The 20,025-nt window shown below is 35.2% G+C and overlaps 7 protein-coding genes and 3 non-coding genes across 13 annotated transcripts; 5 read left to right on the forward strand and 5 right to left on the reverse strand.

Moving 5' to 3' along the window:
• Nucleotides 1–69: 69 nt before the first annotated feature.
• On the reverse strand, nucleotides 70–193 carry B0379.11. The gene has a single exon (NR_050480.1). It is a non-coding gene; the product is annotated as an Unclassified non-coding RNA B0379.11 (non-coding RNA).
• Nucleotides 194–1,049: 856 nt separating this feature from the next.
• On the forward strand, nucleotides 1,050–1,193 carry B0379.10. Its single transcript, NR_050481.1, has one exon. It is a non-coding gene; the product is annotated as an Unclassified non-coding RNA B0379.10 (non-coding RNA).
• Nucleotides 1,194–1,377: 184 nt separating this feature from the next.
• B0379.13 lies at nucleotides 1,378–1,466 on the forward strand. The gene has a single exon (NR_101613.1). It is a non-coding gene; the product is annotated as a small nucleolar RNA B0379.13 (small nucleolar RNA).
• A 3,722-nt stretch (nucleotides 1,467–5,188) lies between these two features.
• Nucleotides 5,189–6,618, reverse strand: Y106G6D.1 (Coiled-coil domain-containing protein 69). Its single transcript, NM_001381191.2, has 2 exons — nucleotides 5,998–6,618; nucleotides 5,189–5,773 (listed from the first exon to the last, which is right to left on the reverse strand). The coding sequence occupies exons 1-2, from the start codon at nucleotides 6,586–6,588 to the stop codon at nucleotides 5,645–5,647; spliced, it is 720 nt and encodes a 239-aa protein (NP_001366653.1). The 5' UTR covers nucleotides 6,589–6,618; the 3' UTR covers nucleotides 5,189–5,644.
• A 2,203-nt stretch (nucleotides 6,619–8,821) lies between these two features.
• Y106G6D.2 (Pre-mRNA-splicing factor SYF2) lies at nucleotides 8,822–9,756 on the forward strand. The gene is made up of 2 exons (NM_060265.2): nucleotides 8,822–9,426; nucleotides 9,527–9,756. Exons 1-2 carry the CDS (start codon nucleotides 8,845–8,847, stop codon nucleotides 9,689–9,691), a joined length of 747 nt encoding a protein of 248 aa, NP_492666.1. The 5' UTR covers nucleotides 8,822–8,844; the 3' UTR covers nucleotides 9,692–9,756.
• A 166-nt stretch (nucleotides 9,757–9,922) lies between these two features.
• Y106G6D.3 (Myb-like protein X) lies at nucleotides 9,923–12,096 on the reverse strand. Its single transcript, NM_060266.6, has 5 exons — nucleotides 11,996–12,096; nucleotides 10,897–11,951; nucleotides 10,686–10,847; nucleotides 10,263–10,532; nucleotides 9,923–10,213 (listed from the first exon to the last, which is right to left on the reverse strand). The coding sequence occupies exons 1-5, from the start codon at nucleotides 12,036–12,038 to the stop codon at nucleotides 10,022–10,024; spliced, it is 1,722 nt and encodes a 573-aa protein (NP_492667.2). The 5' UTR covers nucleotides 12,039–12,096; the 3' UTR covers nucleotides 9,923–10,021.
• On the forward strand, nucleotides 11,030–14,964 carry Y106G6D.4 (Protein kinase domain-containing protein). Its single transcript, NM_060267.3, has 9 exons — nucleotides 11,030–12,667; nucleotides 12,718–12,809; nucleotides 12,855–12,913; nucleotides 12,963–13,096; nucleotides 13,143–13,274; nucleotides 13,406–13,792; nucleotides 13,838–13,959; nucleotides 14,005–14,076; nucleotides 14,121–14,964. Exons 1-9 carry the CDS (start codon nucleotides 12,632–12,634, stop codon nucleotides 14,395–14,397), a joined length of 1,311 nt encoding a protein of 436 aa, NP_492668.2. The 5' UTR covers nucleotides 11,030–12,631; the 3' UTR covers nucleotides 14,398–14,964.
• A 34-nt stretch (nucleotides 14,965–14,998) lies between these two features.
• On the forward strand, nucleotides 14,999–15,974 carry Y106G6D.8 (Activin_recp domain-containing protein). The gene is made up of 4 exons (NM_001026535.5): nucleotides 14,999–15,106; nucleotides 15,544–15,656; nucleotides 15,702–15,797; nucleotides 15,853–15,974. The coding sequence occupies exons 1-4, from the start codon at nucleotides 15,007–15,009 to the stop codon at nucleotides 15,916–15,918; spliced, it is 375 nt and encodes a 124-aa protein (NP_001021706.1). The 5' UTR covers nucleotides 14,999–15,006; the 3' UTR covers nucleotides 15,919–15,974.
• On the reverse strand, nucleotides 15,921–17,158 carry Y106G6D.6 (Activin_recp domain-containing protein). Its single transcript, NM_060268.9, has 4 exons — nucleotides 17,052–17,158; nucleotides 16,880–17,004; nucleotides 16,147–16,245; nucleotides 15,921–16,050 (listed from the first exon to the last, which is right to left on the reverse strand). Exons 1-4 carry the CDS (start codon nucleotides 17,149–17,151, stop codon nucleotides 15,982–15,984), a joined length of 393 nt encoding a protein of 130 aa, NP_492669.2. The 5' UTR covers nucleotides 17,152–17,158; the 3' UTR covers nucleotides 15,921–15,981.
• Nucleotides 17,027–20,011, reverse strand: Y106G6D.5 (Helicase ATP-binding domain-containing protein). 4 transcript variants are annotated; one of them, NR_132563.1, is made up of 13 exons: nucleotides 19,727–19,918; nucleotides 19,574–19,684; nucleotides 19,323–19,524; nucleotides 19,192–19,271; nucleotides 19,104–19,147; nucleotides 18,878–19,048; nucleotides 18,681–18,767; nucleotides 18,339–18,637; nucleotides 18,068–18,284; nucleotides 17,879–18,021; nucleotides 17,720–17,834; nucleotides 17,549–17,675; nucleotides 17,403–17,499 (listed from the first exon to the last, which is right to left on the reverse strand). NR_132563.1 is itself a non-coding variant. In NM_001383712.1 (11 exons), exons 2-11 carry the CDS (start codon nucleotides 19,653–19,655, stop codon nucleotides 17,403–17,405), a joined length of 1,758 nt encoding a protein of 585 aa, NP_001370940.1. In that variant the 5' UTR covers nucleotides 19,656–19,684; nucleotides 19,727–19,944; the 3' UTR covers nucleotides 17,031–17,402. The 4 variants fall into 4 exon arrangements, 2 of the variants coding, with proteins under 2 accessions (NP_001300390.1, NP_001370940.1); NR_132564.1 differs by lacking the exon at nucleotides 19,727–19,918 and having other exon boundaries at nucleotides 18,685–18,767; nucleotides 19,574–19,655; NM_001383712.1 differs by having other exon boundaries at nucleotides 17,031–17,499; nucleotides 17,879–18,284; nucleotides 18,685–18,767; ... (1 more) ...; nucleotides 19,323–19,521; nucleotides 19,727–19,944.
• Between the last annotated feature and the right edge of the window lie 14 nt (nucleotides 20,012–20,025).

Consider the following 20,025-nt stretch of genomic DNA (forward strand, 5'->3'; position numbering starts at 1 on the left):
ATAATGATAAAAAATAATAATAATAATAAGCAAGTGGAAAAATGAACGAGAATAGATTGAGATAGAGAGAGAGAGAGAGAGAGAGAGAGAGAGAGAGAGAGAGAGAGAGAGAGAGAGAGAGAGAGAGAGAGAGAGAGAGAGAGAGAGAGAGAGAGAGAGAGAGAGAGAGAGAGAGAGAGAGAGAATCGAAAAAAAAAAAAGAAAAACCGATGATCGGATGGATGATAACAGCTGACTGAAAATTGAGAAAATGAAATGGGAAACAGAAAGAGAAAAGGTGATTTCGATTCGTATTGCATGCGACACGACAAATGTTTCACGGGCTCCATGAGCACTGATATTTATAGATTATTGTGTGTTGTAATGGTTGGTTTCAGTTGACATGCGAAAGTTCTTTCTCAGATTTGTTTCTACGGAAGAAAGCAAATTTGAAATAAAAAACCTATTAACAAAATTTTAATTGCTCTCTAGAATACTTAAAATGGCAGAAATATACGGAATTTTTAAATGAGACATGAAAAAGTATTTCAAAAATATTGAAATTTCAAAAAAAAACAAAACAGTTCTTGTTCCAGTGAAAAAAATCGATTTAGCCAACTTCTAGGCTGGAAATTAATATTTTTATCATTCTTTTTGAATTTTTCGGTCGTATTAGTGATTCGGGGATTTTTTCAGTCGATAGGTACACAAAATTACTAAATTTGAGTACTCAAAATATACCTCAAATGGAAAAACGAAAAAAATGAGCAGAATAAAAGTTCAATTTTTTGAAAATCAATTTCCAACCGCTGCCACGTGAAACTGTTGACGAAATTGAATATTTTAACAGGCTTTAGGAATTTTTTCGAAATTTTGAATGGCAATAAAAAAAATTTTAAACTTGTTTTTTGGTGTCATTTTTGATTTTCTAGAGCATTAAGAATTATTGGGCGGAATCATACAAATGAATTTAGACTTTTCAAAAGTTGCATTTCAAAAAAAAAAAACAAAAAACTTGAGAAGCGCGGGAAACTTTGCCGCGAATCTTTCTTTCTATTGTTGTCCGATCATCATGACTGACCGTCTACATGATTGACGTCGGCTTGAAGTGACAGTCACCCAATTACCAGGTCTCGTTATCATGCCAAAATTGGTCACACACACCCTCACATGAAACTGGTTACCGCATTCGATCTCTTATTGGAGAGGGAGAAAATGCGAACTTTAGGATTGTGTGATGGTGATGGCTTGGCGATGTTGGTGGTATTTTGGAATTTCCCGCATTTCCAAATTTCTCCCTGGGCATCATGTTACACATACTTTTTTCTCTGCTACACTCTTCCCCCTTATGATTGAATTGGTTTCCAAGAATTCACAATAAAAAAGAAGACAGGACAGGTCGAACAAATTCTCTCTCGATTACATTTCAGCAACAACGAGATTCATTGTTGCCAATTCCGGTGACCTTCAGTTTTTGGCGCTTCACTCAGTTGAATCGGCAGTGGCGGCATGTACTTTGTGTCGAGTTTCATATATAAACAACAAAAGATTATATATACTGGGTCGAATCATCGGGAGTGAGAAAAAAAAGAAAAAGGACACAGATTTCTCCCTCATATGATGGGATTTTTATGACCTTTCGTGTCGGAGAAATCAGTGCAGTGAAAGTTTTTCAGATTTTTTTGTTGTTTTTTCTTATGTTTTTCGGAAATTAGAATTTAGTTATATTTTGGATTTTTTGCAGCAATGCATTTAGGAAACTTCAATTTTGGAAAAAGTTACCAGTATGCACCAAAAAGTATGTTTCTCGCCGCTTAAAATTTCTGAATAACCCTTTCATCAAACCAGTAACGTTGGTTTTCTAGATTCTTGAACTGGATTTTTCTGAATTTTTCTTAGTGAGTAACGGTAATAAAAAGAGGGAATCCAATGAAAAACACGCTTCTTTTTGTGATAATCAAAACAGCGTGACGAACAATCTACCAAAAAAAAAATGAAGAGGGAAACAGGCGGGAATGGTGGTAAAAAGCGTGTGTGAGGCGCCGAGACGACACAGAAATTCGACAGTCATTTGGAGAGAAACGTTCTGAAGACGAGATACGTGGGATCTACGTGAAAAAGACCTGGAGACAGAGAGAACTAGAGACCTGAAATTTTCCTTTACTCTCTCCATCCATAAGTCTCTCAACCCTCAGAATCGCGCACGCGGGAGAATAAAAAAAACGAGGTGTTGAAGGGAGGTTAGAGGGCGGGAACGAGAGAGACATAGACATAAGAAGAAAGCCACGAGACACTGTAAGAGTTGCTGGAAAGAAAGAATTTTGTTAAAAAAGAGAGACGCAGATTGCCCAAAGATCTTTGGAACGATTGAAATTCCAAGCACTGAACATCTAGATCTACGCCGGAATTTCATAGAACAAATGTTAATTCAGAAATAAAATTTCGAGATTTACAATATTTCTGGATCAAAATGAATAAAAGGTTAGCTGCCGTGGCTCAGTTAGTTTTTGAAGTATTGAGCAAACAATCGACAGGCTTCGCAAATAAACATCTACTTTTGATTTTTGACAAATTTACCACCACGAGGAAAGTTAAAATCGGATGTGTGTTGCAAGCAGAACTAGATTTAGAATTAAAAAAAGGATCAAACGATTAAAAATAATTTTCTCGCGAGATCATCAGAGAGAAGTAAAGAGTGCAACTGTAAAAAGTTTCATTATCTTTAAAAATTTCACAGAACTGCACTTAACAGACTCGTCGGTATAATAATTTCGAAATTTACAATGAAGGAGAAAGCAATCGAAACGAATTGATAAGAGAAAAGCGTCGTAAACTGAAAAACTGAAAGGGAGACAACAAAACGATAAGGTATGGTACCTTTTCATGTCTGAGGCGACAGTCGAATCAATATTTTCAGAAAGCATTTTGTTGATTTTTCCGGTGCTGTCAGACGAATCGAATCGAAACAAAAAAGTGGTCGAAGGGAGGAGAGTGCACAAAAAATTGAAAAAGTAGAAAATGGAGGTGACTCATAAAAAATGCCGGGAGGTGGCGGGGAGTATACAGCGAAGCGGAAAATTATTGTACTATTATCTCGAATAAATGTGTATTTGAAATAAAAATAGGAAGAAAATCTTGGATCTTAAAGCTTACATATTAGAAAAATTAACTTTTAGTCTGCTTTTAGATGAGTCAAAATTGATTTTTAAACAGTTTTTGAGGATTTCCACTAAACAATGAAAAATCTACTAGATGAGGGGTAAGTGGTGGCTTCTGTTGCAGTGGCTGATGAACATACGGATAAGAGAAAACAACACGAGAGTTCAAAAGAGAAACGGAAAGAACATAGAATCTTTCTCTCTCTCTTTTCATCAGAGAGCTTTCCTTTCCTTTTCTTTTTTGCACCGTTTTTGCTGTCTTCCTCTTCAAAACGTTGTTGTGTAACATCATGAGGGATCTCGGCACGAAAGTATCACACGTACACAAAACGACCGACAGATTGATCACACGTTCTGAGAAGAATGGATGCAATGAGAGACGAGCCGATGAAAATTTTTTCTCAATTTTTTTTTCAATAAAAAATAATTATTCGCTTCCTGAATTTGATTGCTCATGACGAAGCGTGATGCATCAGAATTAATTCAGACAATTTTCTTTGGAAATAATTTGTAACGAACTTCAAAAATAAAATTTTCGGGATTAGTCAGCGCAGGATAAGTAATTTAACCGAAAATCTCACAGGAATGAAGAAAATCGTCGACAAAAGTATATTTTATGATGATTTTAGAGAAAAAACTTAAAATTTATCGGTTTTCCTAGAAATCGGAAAGCATAAATGAAGAAATTCGTGGGAAATTATTGAGTTAACGAAAATATGCCAATTTTAATGAGAGCATATAACAATATTTTCAGAAACGACCGGATTAATGTTCGAAAATTATTTGAAAAGCTCAATTTTTCGAAAACAATGGACAATTTTCGCTTTAGGATATGAAAAATACATCGAAAAACGGAGCACGCTTAAAAGAAATCCTAATTTTTATCGAGGAACAGTGAAAAATGAAAACTATTGAAAATGAAAAGAAAATAAAAAGAAAAAAACTGAAAAATTGAAAAAGAACGACAAAATATTCAAAAGTGTGCGGAGTTCTCCATGGGGCGCAACTGCAGTGGCCACACGGAAACGAAGATTTATGGAAACCAAAACGTCGAAATTTCAAGTTTTACATTAATAAAAATCGCACAGCCAGAAATAAAAAAGAGCCAATGGTCATAGTAATTGTGACGTATGAAAGCAAGTATACTGAACAATAAAAATGATTGACATGAACAAGGAGATTTAAAAAACGAGATTTCCGAAGTGGATAAATAAAAATGCAATAAAAATGTAGAAAAATTGTTCAAAATTAAAATCTCTAGAGAATTCTTTATTCTTCTTTTGGCTACCACCCTCACAAACAAATTTTCTCAGCCTTTCAGTTTTTGTCGACGCTAAATGGATAAGTGATAGAAAAAGTCTGAAAAAAAACGAGGAAATGTTCGACGTTTTTCGACGCAGTTGTTTTCTTTGGTTTTTGTGTGGTATTTCAGCAGATGGCTGACACACTTAAGAGAAATAGATGAGAAGAGCTTCTTCTTGAAAAAGAAGAAGGCAACTTATTACGCATTCCATGCACAAACTATCACACATTCATCATTCGGAAATTGCGTATTGATATTTCATTATTACACATTATTAGGCAATCCAATAATCTAATTATAGACCCGATTAAAAATGCAAACTTTGAGAAAGTAGTGTAATTTTTTCTAACGATTTTCCTTATAATATGGCTCAATTCCCGTCATAATTCAAAATTTGGAGACGTATGACGCAAAAATACGGTCTGGACACGATCGAAATATTTTCAATGGAGAGCTGCGAAAACAATATGCACCTTTGAAGAGTACAGTAGCCTCGAAGCCTTGTCCGTATTTTTCTCATTTTTGAACCTTCATTCATTGTTGAACTAAAAAATGCATCTAAAAATGTGTTGAAAACAAAAAATAAATTCGAAGAACATTGCACAACATCGAGAATTACAAGATACAGTACTCATTCATAAAAATCGTCGGTCGCTTCGAGACCAGGTACCGTATTCTTGTGTAATTAATAAACTTATTTACATGATCAGTCCTCACAAACCTATTTCTGTAACTAAACGAAAAATAAAAAGTAAAAGATTCATTATTTCAACTTGATAAAACACAGAAACAAGAAAAAATATATTTAATGCATTGATAAGAAGATAAAATTTATGAGAAAAATTAAAAAGTAGAAGTTAGGCTCAAGACTCACATTCACATGGGTTTATCGTTCCTGTCACCAGGCATCCGAGTTATTCGTTGGTAGAGCTTATGATGAACTCTTTGGTTCAAAGATTTCATGATATACCTCCACTCTAACTCATGGACGTTGCTGGCAGGGAACGAGAAATTGGTGGATGGAAATTGAGAGTTTACAAAAAAGTTACAAGACTCAAATTTTGAATGAGGGAAAAGGAAGAGAAGCAATAGAGATTTTTTTGAGTTTTTGGATTTTTTAATTTTTTTTGTTAGGTTTTTTGTTTGAAGAATTGTTATAATTTTTGAAACTCCTGCACCGTACACCTTCTTGCTGCTCCAGCAATCAAATCTTCATTTTTCCAAGCATATCGTTTACGGTGTCATCTTCAGTTTGTTTCTTTTTGGCGATTGAATGGAGAAATCCTTTTTGGGTGAGCATCTCATCTTTCAATTCTTGCAGAAGTTTGCATTCCTGAAAATTAATTTTATTAAATTAATTTTTTAAAAAGTGCAGTTTCAGGGGAGACGCATTTGTTTAAAAAGGAGGTTTTTTGTTTGTGCGCCTTTAAGATTACTGTAGAGAATTTGCGTATAGATCCCAATGTTTTTTGTTCTACAATAGTCTTAAAGGTGCGTGCACAAAATCGTTTCTAATAAATGTTTGGCACAGAAAAATGTTAACAGTAGCGTGCTCACCTCCATGTAATTGATCAGTTTCGTATTAATCGATTTTCTTGATTCGTAGAAATTGTTCTCCAAAGTATCCAGTTTCAATGTCATTTTGAACAACTCTTTCAATGCTGGCTGCTGCTCTGGAAGTGTTGTTTCCATCATCATTCTTCTCAATGAGAAATTTTCATTTTGATAGAACTTGATTTCCATCTCCATCTTCTTCATCTCTTTTTCTACTTCCTGGAGTTGCAACCTATGCTTGTTTTCTGCTCTCAGACAAATCGTTTCTTTGTGAATTGATTCAGCCTTTCGTCCTTCCAGTTCAGTCTCTAGCCAACTGATGTTAACAATGAGTTCTTCAATTGTTTCATCTCCTGGAGTCAACAAGTTCTCTGATTCTTTTTCCATTTCATTGATCTTCTTGATCAGGCTCAACTTTTCTGCATCGTCGTTTGATTGAACTCCCATTGTTTTTCTCAATGATGCAACTTCTTTCGTGAGATTGTCTCGAGCAATCCTCGCATTATACGTCTCGCTCTTCAAGATTGCTTTCTTACTGTTTCCAGATTTCATTCCTGAGATAGCCTCAACTCTATCGGATCCGTTTGAACTCATTTTTGGAGCTTTGAGCCTTGAGATTCCTGAAAAAAAAGTAAAAATTATTTAGTTTTAAAAAATTGAGTTTTTAAAAGAAATAAGAGAGAGAGAGAGAGAGAGACAAAGAATAGTTGGAAATAAAATCAATTCTCAGCCAAACAGACGTAATGCAGGTGTATCGTCTGATGGTTCTTAACATTTTGTCGTGGTCTACATTGTCACACTACAGACACCTGGACCATAAAATAATGAACAGGTGTGAGTGTACATATTTTGATGTATCCAAAATATTGATTAGTGCCTAGTGGGAAATCAAAATTATTTCGGCGTTTAATTATCTTATCTTTCAAAAAGTCTTATCATATCTGAAATAGAACTACTGAGGAACTTGGAAGATGTTTCCTCTTAGGAGATCTTATAGGTTTAAAATATTTGCCTTCAAAAACAAGAGCGACGGTTAAGTAACGTGTTAGAACAAACATAAACTAAAATCAGAATAAATCAGAAAATTCTCAGAAATGTTACAGATGCTAATAATCATGTACTAGAAGTGGTACAATACACAACCATTAACAACTCAACTGTATGATACATGTGTTAATGTATTATGCTCGAGCTCTAACAAGATGGTGTGCACGGGAAGAGTTCTGACATTTGACCTGAGTTTTCCTACAAAAAAGCGCTCAAGACCACATCGTACAGATGGGAAATTGGTCAATGCTGAGGAACCAAAGAAAACTACAAACCGAATTGTAAATCGATCGATTGTTCATAAAATACGTTCCAAGTCGTGTGGAGAGTTTCTTGGAGAAAACCTGCATAAAACTCAATTTTAAAAAGTGTTAATAAAGAAGTGAGACCCAGAGTTTGTGCTGAGAAAATCTTATATAAAACATTTGAAAACCCCTATCGATATTGAATATTTCTGATTGGATTGAACAATTTATAAATGCAAAACAATTTTCAGTACATTTTCAGAAGTTACTCAAAGGTGGTGTGCTATTGAAATCAGTTTAAAAAAATTACATTTTAGAAAATTTACACGAATATAACCTAAATATAGTCCATTTAATAAAAAAACAATAAATGAGATATTCGAAGACTACACGTAAAATAGCAAAAGAAGACAACTGCCACATATGTTCTAGACTTACGTCTAAAATTGATTTCAGAGACTGACCTCGATCTTCCTGGAAGATAACAGGTGCACACAGAGAATGAGCACACCATTGTTCACAACAAGAAGATACAGTAAAAGAGATATATAGAGCCCAGCCTTTTCCCAGTTTTCGGTGAAGAGCATAAGAAAAGGTAGTGCGAAATTACAGACACGTAAAGGGGTAAAGAGACTGAAAGAAAGAAAACTGACATTGACAGTGAACTTAATAGTGTTCTTGTGGGGAAACCAAATCTCATCTGACCCAAATCTACAAGATTTATTAAATATATTGAGCAGGTTCGAAACTCCAAATCATCAAATTTTCGGAAGTTTCTAGTCCTTATGGCTGAGAATTTAAATTTATATTCAGGTTCTTTTCCATACAGTTACTTATTTAAATGACGTAAAAGATTTCCAATTTATCTAAAACGATTATTACTGGCTTGCCTAAAAAGGCAACTCTCTATTATTGCCATACAGCAAGTTAGAAATATTTAAAAAGACAATGGTACTTATTTTATTAATCTCAAAAATTGGCCAATTTTGGCAGATCATTGGTCTTATCAAAAAACTATAAACCTACAAAACATGTATTCCGCATCTATCTATTGTTTGAAAACACTATAGTTTGAATGAGCGGGATATGAGCTATCAAAATAGAATAGAATAGATCTGCAAAACTAATTAGTAAAAAGTATAAATAATCGTTCAAATATGGGCATTCTCTCGGTAGAATTTTGATTTGAACTTATTAGAAAAAAAACAATTGAACTCCCGCAACAATTAAATTTCCAAAAACAACTCTGACTGGTATCGATTGAATTTACTTGATTCTTTCCTAATTGTCGCACCCATCGATAGATTAATCTGGAAGAACGCTAGGTCAACTACTGGAAGAACGCTAGGTCAACTACTGGAAGAACACATCTGTTTGCCACGTCATCATCATCAATTCTTCTATTTGCAGAACAACAATCCATTCATTCATTCATGTTGAGTTCGGCTTGGAACAACCTTTTTTACTTTTTATTGTATTTTTGTTTTTCTTTTTCTGAGATCCTTTCCCAATTACACCCATTGTTTTTTTTTCAGATTCATTGCCATCAATTAAAAAAATGGTTGTCAAAAGAATTGATAATTCCGATTCAATTTTTTTCCTGGAGAGTCCTGAAAGAGATATCCGCATTGAAAAGTATTTCAGTGATAAATGCTCAAAGTTGAAGAAAAGAAATGAGGATATGAATGAAGAAATTAAATGGAGAAAAACGAGAATTTCTGATTATGGAGAGCATTTGAATATGAGTTTGGATGAGTTGAAAGATAAATTCAAGGCTGTGACACGGAAAAGAGATACGATTCGATTTACGGAACATTTGAAGAAAAAACAAGAAAAATTGTATAAAGATTTGGAAAGTATTAAAGAAGATTCCAAAAATAATACGATTCATGGAAATGTTCTTCGGTTTAGAAGAGAATATGAAAATGAAGATTCGAAAAGAAAACTTGATGAAATGAAGAATACATTGGATCAATTGAAATCTGAAAATAAAGCATGGAAGATTCTGTCGGAGGATGTTCAATGTGAATCTGATCTATGGAATTTAGTTACAGAGAAACGAAAATCTAGTTGGTTAACTGAAAAGAAAATCAACGAATACATGAGTAACATGCAGAAAAATCTTAGCTCTGCTGTCAATGTAAGTTCAAAATTATTTTTTGCTAGGTAGTCCTCCGCCTCTCGCCCTAAAAATGCCTTCTAGGAGGCCAGGGTTTCATATCTGTATTTTAAAATTTCAGGAATTCAACACACTCCGTGGTCAAATCAGAAATGAGCTGAATCCTGAAGATAATGATGAAGAAGAAGCAAAGATTCGAAAACAAAATATGATGAAAAAACAGATGGAAAGGAAATTGGAAAAACTGAAAATTGATAATGCTGATCTACTGAAATCTAATTGTTGAATTCTTTGGTTTTTTCAATTACCTGTTGTTGTATAAAATGTTTATAAAATAAATGATTCAACTTTAATATTATTAAAATAAAAGGATTAGAGAAGTAAGGCAAGATGTTTGGTGTAGAAGCATACGCCCGCCCGCCTCACACCCATTAAACGCCTTTAAAATAGCAAGTAACCATATTTCTACGTACATTTATACGCTAGATTTTTTTGTAAAGAAAACATAAAAACTGGAACAACTTGTAGATTTTATTCGGATTCTGAATCAGTTGAGCTTGTTTCATAACAATAGGAGACAGTGAAGAAAGAAGGATTTTGTAGAAATTCGTTGAATCTATCGATTCGACTTGTTTCTATGACTTCCAACAGATTTCTTTGAAGAACTGTTTGACAATGCACGTGATTTTTGCTCTTTCTTTGACGATTTCTTTGAAGATTTCTTTGATGATGGGGCCTTCGAATGTTTTGAAGAATGTTTCGATGACGTTTTTGTGACTTCGCGTTGCTGAATTCCAGATCTTGATGACTGAAAATATGACATATAGATATCGAGGAGTCGAACATTTTAATTAAACCTTGATTGATTTTTTCGATGCCTTTTTCTCCAAGTTTTTCTCCGACTTTCTCTCCGAAGGAGTTTTCGTAGACTTCTGTGGAGTTACAGAATATGCCTTAGGAGCAGAAACTGGATCCGCTAAGTAAACGGATCTTGCATTATTTCCCGAAGTCTTCGACGCTTCTCCATATGTCGATTTCCCAGTTTCAATGTAGATTGATCGAGGCTCTTGTGTTGGTGTTCTCATGGTGTCAACGGGTGGCGTTGTTGTGGATGAAACTTTAGGTGTCTGAAAAATGTGGGTTTTATAGTTCCCTGAAGAACTCTATGGGAATGTGCGTGTAAATACTAACTGTAACGCAGAAAATAGGTGGTAGGCAGGCACGTACACCTGAAACCATGCATGCCTTCCACGGAAACTCAGCAATCACAATAGTCTCACCTTTGCCGACCCATCCTTCAATTTGTTCTCCTTTGGCGCTCTCAATGATTTTTGAGAAGCAGAGCGTCTGACATTTTGAGCATAACGTGCTTCACTCGAACATTGACCCTTTTGACAACCTTTCTCATTGCACTGGAAACGGTCTGAATTTGCATTTGGAGACTGAAATAATCTGATTCAATTGAAACTTTATTACTAGAATTTGGCTTACCACCAATAGCTTAGGCTCCATTCTCTTGAGTGCATCTGCTCTCAATTTGCTCATTCCACGACTTGAGTCAATTTTCTGCGATGTTACACTTGAACGAGAGCTTTTTGGTTCACTGTCTTTCAGGATTCGGCTACTTTTTGCTGTTTCCAAATTCTCATCAGTCGATCTTTTGCTTCTCTTACTCATCTTACTTGACTTCTTACTCGGCACTTCTTCATTCTTTTTGACTTTCTTGTCTTTCGAGCTTTCACGTTTTGATCCTCTTTTGCTCTCCTTCTTCTTCTCCAATTCTCTAACTTTCTCATCTGTTGATCTTTTCTTTCTATTGCTCTTCGAACTATTAACCGGGGCTTCAGCTTCGCGATCATCCTCAGGATCAGAACGATTGTCTTGCTCAGCACTCTTCTTCTTTTCAGACTTTTGCTGCTTCTTGCTCTTTCTGGAACTATCCTTCTTGCTTTGCTGCGATTTTTCTTTCATATCTTTTGATTTATCTCTTGAGCTAGAACGTCTTGATCCTTCTTCATTATTGTCTCTAACACTCTTCTTCTTTTTCAGTGACCGATCTCTATCATCATAATCAACTGGCGGAATGAAAAGTGGTTCAGAGTACTTATGACTTTTCTCTTGAGAACTACGACGACTATTTTTATCTTTTGAAATCTTTCGTTTAGAATCATCTCTATTACTCTTCTCCAAATTCCTTTTAGATCCACTTTTCTTGATTCTTGAGCTGTCACTGTCCCTCTCTCGATCCCTTTTAATCGATTTTTTAGATCTTGCAATTCTCTTCGACCGTTCCTTTTTACGTCGTTCACTCTCACGCTTCTTTCTTTTACTTCTCTGACTTTTTCTGCTCTTTTCCTTTCTCAACTTCTTCTTCCGTCTCGAACTCGACTTCTTCCGTTGAGCACTTCGACGCTTGCTTCGTTGCGATCTTTTCGACTTGTTCGATCTCGAGCTTTTTCTGCTGTTTCTTGAGTTGGATCGTTGCCCAGTTGTGCATCCCATTGATATCATTGCTCCAGCGACGGTAGCCGTGGCAGCAAGACACACTGAAAGAGTCATGTTATGTCAGACAACTACACGTTTAACTTACAGCAGTTTATTGCATTATGAATTTGCTCCGGATGCAAACTCATGTTATTAAAATTTGAAATAAATTTTTTATTGAACAGGGAGGAGGGGGGGATAAATAATAAATCGCGTAAATTCTAGTTCACGAAGTTAAAAAATAATTTCATAATTAAAAAAAACAACTTGATCCATATTGCAAGATTTCATATGTACAAAAATGCCTGCCTGCTTGCCTGGAAGGCGCGCTTAGTTCATCACAGTGTCGCCTTATTTATCACTAAAAGTTATCAATCGGCTCGTTCGCTTTTCAGGCAATTTGCGGATGCCTTAAAAGCATTTTGGTTTTGTACCTACGGATGTTCACAGCTTATAATATTTGTAGTATTTGTAGTTTTAGTAAAAATCATTAAGAAACCTTTGGGCAAATCATAAATAATGTCAGTCTAGAGTAACTACCTGTTTACTGTAGTCAAACTAAAGAAGTACGGTAGGAAAAGGTATGGAATTTTTAAAAATTGCTCGAATTCTGTATAGTAGGAAAACACTGAAAAATTCAACGTGAAATTTCTTTAAAAATAATACGTCAAAATAATCCGAAGAGAGAAAAAAGTTCAGATTTGAATTTATTTTGGATAATCGTTTGGAAATAATAAGAAAAATGAACGAGGATGAAAATAAAGGAATTGTATTTCAAGTGAGTTTATTCTACCATAAAAAAGTTTCAGCTTTCACTGAAATTTTCAGATTGCATATGAACTTCCCTCTCAACAGCGTGTAGGCATGCAAATGGCGAATCTAAGACTTCATGCGAGGGGAGTTTTCAGTAATGTGTACAGGTATTTGACTGTGAATCTGAGGCTATTTCAATCGCTTATTTTCAGAGGAACAATTTTATCTCCCGGGACAGAACAGGAAATTGCAATAAAGAAGACTTGGCCAAGTAATGAGTTAAAATGTCTGAAAAAATTTTTACCACAATCTATTTTTAGAAACTCCGTACCGAAACTTCGAGCTACTTTTCTTATCTGGATTACGCAGGAAACCGCATAAAAATATAGTTCAGATGCTGTTTGCATTCTCACGGAACACCACAAGTGGAGAGGGATTGGAGATGAAACACTCGGTTTGTAATTGAATTTTTTAACTAATTTCAAAATTTAGAAATTTAGTTTTGCGAGTCGTATGTCTTCGGGTTCATGCCGTACACATTGCAAAATATTCTGAAGAAGACCCGTCTCGCGGAAGTTGATATGAAACTTTACACGTGGCAGTTGTTTGAAGGGATACGGTACTTGCAAGCGGTAAGTTGCAATCGGTAAGGCGGGACGGGGCGCCTCCTATTCGCCTCTTCACCTGCCCTCGCCATATCGGCAGTCTTTTGTGCAATTTTCCGTCTGCACAACAATCTTTTATAACTTTCTTTCCATTTCAGCATATGATAGTTCATCGTGACATCAAACCAGTCAATATACTTGTTGATGTTGACAAAGGAACTCTGAAAATTGCCGATTTTGGAAGTGCGAAGGTTGTGCTACGTGGCAGTAGTTCGACATCGTATCAAGTGACACGATTCTACAGACCGCCTGAGTTGCTTCTGGACGCTAAAGAATACTATTGGATGGTTGATGTTTGGAGTGCTGGATGTTGTGTTGGAGAAATGATGAAAGGGAAAGTCTTATTTCCTGGAGCGTCCATAAAAATTATGCTGAAACTAATTGTTCAAGCTATCGGACTTCCATCGGCCAGAGATCTGGACTACATGAAAGTTTCGAGTATGATTGACCAACAATCAGCTGTTAAAGTTATTGGATTGAAAGAGGTAAGCAAACATTTTTTAATTCTAGTTCCAAACCAATTATTTCAGGTTCTTGGAACTGAGAACCAAGAATGGGCTGACTTCCTCGGTGCAATACTTCGTTATCGTCCACGCGAGAGGCTTCATGGTCCAAAACTTCTTTCTCATCCATTTTTCGATCTCATTTTCACGTGAGTTAATCCTAAGGTATCCATTGATTATTTTCATAATTTCAGGCCAAAATGCACACTTTCCAATGGGCTTCTCGTCTCACAAGTGATCACTCTCGACGATTACAAAACTGCTCAGTTTGTTTGAAATTTCTGAATAATTGATTTAGAGTGTGTTTCAGGAAAAATGATAGTACTTCTGGTAAACAGTATGCTGCCGCAATTCTACGGCATGAGATCAGATTTTCGTTGAAAGCGCCAATTGTTCACCCTCCAGCTCCGCCTGCTCCACCAGTTGTGCCCAGTAAGGAATCAAAGGAGTCGAAGGAAACAAAAGAAGTCAAGGTTTCCAAAGAACCATCGAAACTTGAACTGACAAAGCTTCCGAGTGCGGAGAATCAAACGAACGTCACATCCCCGACAGCTGTCATGTCGCTCAAAAGAACTTTGAATGTTTGAAGTATCAATTCATATGAACTCTTTTGAATTTTTTCGTTGGTTTTTGAAAAGAGCACAAAACTGTCACGATATACAATCGGAATGTTGTGTTACTATTGTTATGAATATTTAGCTATCTTGTTTTCAGAGCCGCTAAACCAATCTGAACCGAATTTAAATAGCTTGACTATGATCAAGTTCACAATGTGCAGTTTCAATAGAATTTTTGAGTTGCAAAGTAAATAAAACGACGCATCTCGAGAGGTTTTTTCTCTCTCAATTTGAAAAGTAAACGGAACTATTTTCAACTTGAACATTCCCTTTTCACGAGTGAATTTAATCAATCAATTATCTTCAAATAGACTATTTAAGTGATACATACGATCTCTGAACTTTCTGAGATTTGCCCTTGAACACCGTTTCTTTCCTTCACTATATTTCCCTTTCGCTTCGAGACCCAGACTAGTAGACACAGTAATTTTCTCGTTTCTCTGTGTATCATGTTCCCTCGGTTTATCACTTTTGTGTTGTGTCAAGTGGTTATGAATCACTGGCATTCACCGTTTCTCCCATTCATTTTACAATAAATACATTTAAAAATTTTATTCATTTACATTTGCAGTGATTGATATGATTTCCTGTCGTTTCCTGATATTTCTGTCGTTGCTGGTTACTGTATTTTCATTGGAATGCTATACAGGATTCACTTATTTGAAAGCTCAATCAGTTGGTATGATTTTTTTTAAAATTTTTATTATGAAATTGAATTGGTGCTATTGAACAAAATCTGGGTTTCCCTAGTATTTCGAAGCAAATGAAGAAAACAGTGTTTTTTTGAGTATTGACTGAAAACTTCCACAGAAAATAATAGAAAGTGAAGTGAGAAAGCTAAAAATTTATTGCTGAATTTAACTATTATCCGCTTGCAAAAAATTGAAATTTTTGGTGCAAAGTACGATAAGCTAAATACCGTACCCGGAAGCACTGGGGCAATTTATTTTTTTTTAAATATTTTGCTCATATTTAGCTTTTACGAGAAATACTTGTGTCAAAAACGGTTACCGTAAATTTGTGTTCAAAATAGGCCACACCTCACCCGAATGGACTGTCTAGTCGCTACTCAGCCAAATCAATCTAAACTCAATTCATTTCATGAGTCACTTCCAGGAACTTCAAAAGAAACATGTCCGTCACCAAATGATTACTGCTATAATATGACAGCTGACTTAACATCTCTGAATAATGTGAAAAAAGGTGGATGCTCATCGACCAGGTGTATTGTGAGTAATCTTGTTCAATCACAAGTAACATCAAAAAACTTTCAGTTGGCTCGTAACAAATGCATGACCCAGTCGATTGGCGGAACTCAAATTCAATTTTGTTGCTGTAATACTGGAGATTTATGTAACTCCAAATTGACAGTAAGTCTTTTTCAAGTCTTTTATATATCGACTCTCAAAAAATTTCCATTTTCAGAACATGAGTTTCTTCGAGAAAACGAAGCAGAGAGCAAAGGACTTTTTGGATATGCTCAGAGGATGAATGAAGAAAATCAATTTATTCGTGTTTGTGTCGTGTAAATAAAATGGGTTTCAAGGGTTGTTCTTATTTCTTTCCAGCAGATACAAGTCCTTTCAGAACTGATAATCCACGATCGAATAGAGATCCAGAATCCTGAAATAAAACATATCTTCCAACTAGAATTGGAAATACAATATTCGATTTTGATAATTTCACATTACATCATCAATTAAAAAAACATGATCTTACCGTAACAGCTCCACCATTGCACAAATCATCTGTATTACAACAGCAAAAAGTTAGCAACTGTCCAGAAACATTTTGCTCGAAACATTTATTTGCGTGAAACTGTAATTTTAAGATTAGGCATTTCAGGTAGGTTTCAGACAATTTTCTACATTTTTTTTTGAATTAGATCCCGTTGAAAAAAACTAATTTTCAAATGATTGCTTAACGTTTTGGAAGAACCTATTACCCAGGTGCTCAATTCTACTTCGTTTCAATAAAAGTACTGTAATATGTCCTACCACGAGCAAAATATTTTCAGATCGACGTCGCGCAAAATCATGTGCACCTTTAAGAATTACAGTAACCCATTTCGAATTTTTCCTGGTTTTCCAGGTATTTTTCTCTCGATTATATATTTTTTGGTTGAGAAACTAAATTGAAACTACAATTCAATTTAAAAAATAATACATCGAAATCTCGGTGACCGATGATAAAAACTGGAGGGGTGGGTTACTGTACTTTTTTAAAGGTGCATAAATACATTCTCGCGCAGATAAAATTTTAATATGTTTCATTCGTGGCGAGACCGGATACGGAAATTTGGCTGAAAAATCAGGAAATTTCGCGATTGGGTGATATCTATTCTAAAACATATCGAGTTATGAAACCGGAAGCCTCAAGTAAGAAGCCTAAGAAACCGAAATCACCTTCTAAAAATTCTGTAATTTTCTTTTTCATGATTTTTCTACTTTACCTGACAAATAACTGTATTACACCCAGCTTTTTGAAATTTGCTGAAACTGGAGATATCGGCAGTTCCATTATAACAAAAGTCAGTTTCTTTACCACATTCTTTTGTTTCAGTACCAATTGTGCTTCCTAAACTGTAGTATATTAAAAATTACTTCCAAAATTATATTTATTACCTTTCATAATTGAATAACCTGTATAGCATTTTAAAACAGCTTGGGATATGGAAAATGTCGAAAAAATACAATAGAAAATAAGAACAATACGGTGATTCATGTCAAAAAAGGAAATCGACGGAAACAAAACTTTGCCAAAATTGGCCCTTTTTGTTTGTCTTGTTATCAGATTCTATCTTCTTCTCTCCTACTTATTTCTCAAATTCAGTATCAATTTGTTTCATAAAATATCAAGACGCTAATCAATTTTAGATCAAAAACATAAAAATATGAAATCAATAATAGTTACATGAAGTGAATATCCGTTAGAAACTGAATACTATCATCTAAAAACCTAAGCTCAACCAAAAATCAAAATTTATCCGATCTTGGTAGAGCAGCTTCCTCAAGATCGTTGAAGGTTTCGAGAATTGACGGTCCGAAGATGACTTTTTCCGATTGAAGGTGTCTGAAAATATGTATTCATTAGTTCCAGAAATATTCAAGAAAACCCATACTTGTAGAGTTTTAAAAGATGTTTATTTCCTTTCATCATTCGTCCATTTCCAATCAAAACAAATTGTCTTCTTGCTCGAGTAACTGCAACATTCAATCGGCGAGTTTCATTCAAGAATCCAATTTGGCCTGAAAATTTCAAGTAACTAGATCGTCACAATTTTTCTTCCCACCTTCATCATTATCTCTGACAAGACAGAAAATGACCACTTGACGTTCGTGACCTTGGAATGCGTCAACTGTATTGACATCGACTCGGAAGGGGATAGATCGTCGTAGTTTTTCGATCTAAAACACTGTAAATACTTGAATATTAGAAGATTAGTTGATACCTGAGCATAATACGGTGAAATTACAGCGATTGCCTTTGGATTAATTCCCAAGTCAACTACCAATCGATTGACATATTCTGTTACCAAATTCAATTCGTCAGTGTTTGTGAATGAATGTGATTCGAATTCTTCGTGGGATCTATCTTTAACATTTTCCATATTAATCATCATAATCGGATTATTTAATACGTGATCTTCCGGAAGATTTGGACAAATATCTCGTAGAGTGATGTCAGAAACGGTTGAATGTGCTGTCAGTTGATTTTCATAAAATACTTCGTTCGACCAATTCATAATCTTTTTGTTCATGCGGTATTGCTCATTGAGTAGAATATTGATATTATTAGAAGAAAACTCTTCGGCAAGCTTCTCCATCAGGGAAAGCTTGAAGTTGCCTTTCATCGCTCTGAAATAATTTTTGGATATCCTCAAACTCAACTAGACATTTTTGAAAACTCACTTGTCTGATAAAACAACGGCAGGCAACTGTTTCTGATCTCCAACAAGAATGAGTTTCTTACAAGATGGTGTGGTTAATACTGGCACCCAAGTCGCAGGTTCCGTACATTGTGCAGCTTCATCAACAATCATGACATCTGCATTCCAATGATACTCCGGTAGTTTTTGAATTGAAGATGTTCCCAATGTTGAGAAAACAGCAAGTTTTGGATAGAAGATACTTCGAAAAATAGAATTTCGAATTAAATAGTATTCATATGACATCTTTTTATAGAGAGGATCGGATGTACTCATTGTTGACTGAAAATTAAAATTATTGAGGATAGGGATGATTAACACTCACTTACAAGTTGCTTTTTGATTTCTTCTAACTTTGAAGCGGATTTGTGGTTTTGAAACTCATCTTTCGTGTTTGCGAGGAGGCACAGTTCTGAAACAACATACAATTAAATATTGGCTTTACAGAAGTTAAATTTAACTTTTTCAAGGATATTCTTGTGAAAGTATAGATATTTGAAAAAAAAAATTACAAATTCTTACGCTGTTCGGCTTTCTCTTCAGGCATTTCTTCAATCATTCTTCCCGTGGTTGCATCCATTGCATTCCGTACAGCAACGTGTGTTGGGGCACAAACCAAAACTTTCTTTTTCTTTTTCATCAGTTGATGAACAATTTCAGCAATCACACGAGTTTTTCCAGTTCCTGGTGGTCCTTGAATACATAATAGATTTCTTTGTGTGTTCATTGCTGCTGAAACTGCTGCTACCTGACTTGGATTGAGTGTTTCCGGAAGATTTCCAATTTTTCTGTCTGAAAACTTTTAATTGAGGAGAATTCAACTTCTTTGAAAATACCATGAATAGAGGGCATTGGAATTGATCGATAGGCGAGATTGACTAAATGGACACTATCACTGGATAATGATGATGGATTCCTGAAAAATTGAATACATATTTTCAAGTCTGGTATACGGTAGCCACCATACTTAATTACACTTTGAAGAAATTTTAGAGCTCCGCTGTTTGTTGATGGAGTGAGAATGTAATTGAGTGTTGAGAAATCCACATTTTTATCGTCGTAAGCGCATACTTTCACGATTCCAGCAGTACAATCAACGACATGCCCATCGGACACTTTTTGCAAATGACCATCTTCATTCAGTTTGTTCAACAATACTGGAGTTCCTGCTTTAAGCCATCTCGTTCTTAAAATTGCGTCACCAGATAGGGTAATTACCTCTCCACAATATGAATCGTAATATTTTGAAGTCACGATCAGATTCCCAACGCAGAGCCCACGTTCTTCGATCACTCTCCATCCTACTTTGTTCCGGATCATCTCATCAAGCTGAAAATATAATATATTTTTGATCCCGATTCAGATTTTTACTTTTTCAAATTGCGCTTCGATTTCTGCTTCAAAGATCTTCGGCCATTCTCTAACATTGTCCAAAAATTTTGGTGTCAGAGAGATCTTATTCTTCGGTTGCTTTTTGAGAAGTCGGGAAGATTTTTTCAAGGATTGCGCTGAAGTCGATAGTTTGCATAGAGTTCCATAATTGAGTGATCGCAATAATTTCATCGTTCATTTCATTTAGATTTCCACCTGAAAAATCCATTAAAAATTGCAATTAATTGCATAATTTGCCATTTTCTGTTTTTAAATTCGCAGTGGAGCGAATTTACTGA

This window comes from Caenorhabditis elegans, chromosome I (genome assembly GCF_000002985.6).
Source record: "Caenorhabditis elegans chromosome I".
NCBI lineage: Eukaryota > Metazoa > Nematoda > Chromadorea > Rhabditida > Rhabditidae > Caenorhabditis > Caenorhabditis elegans.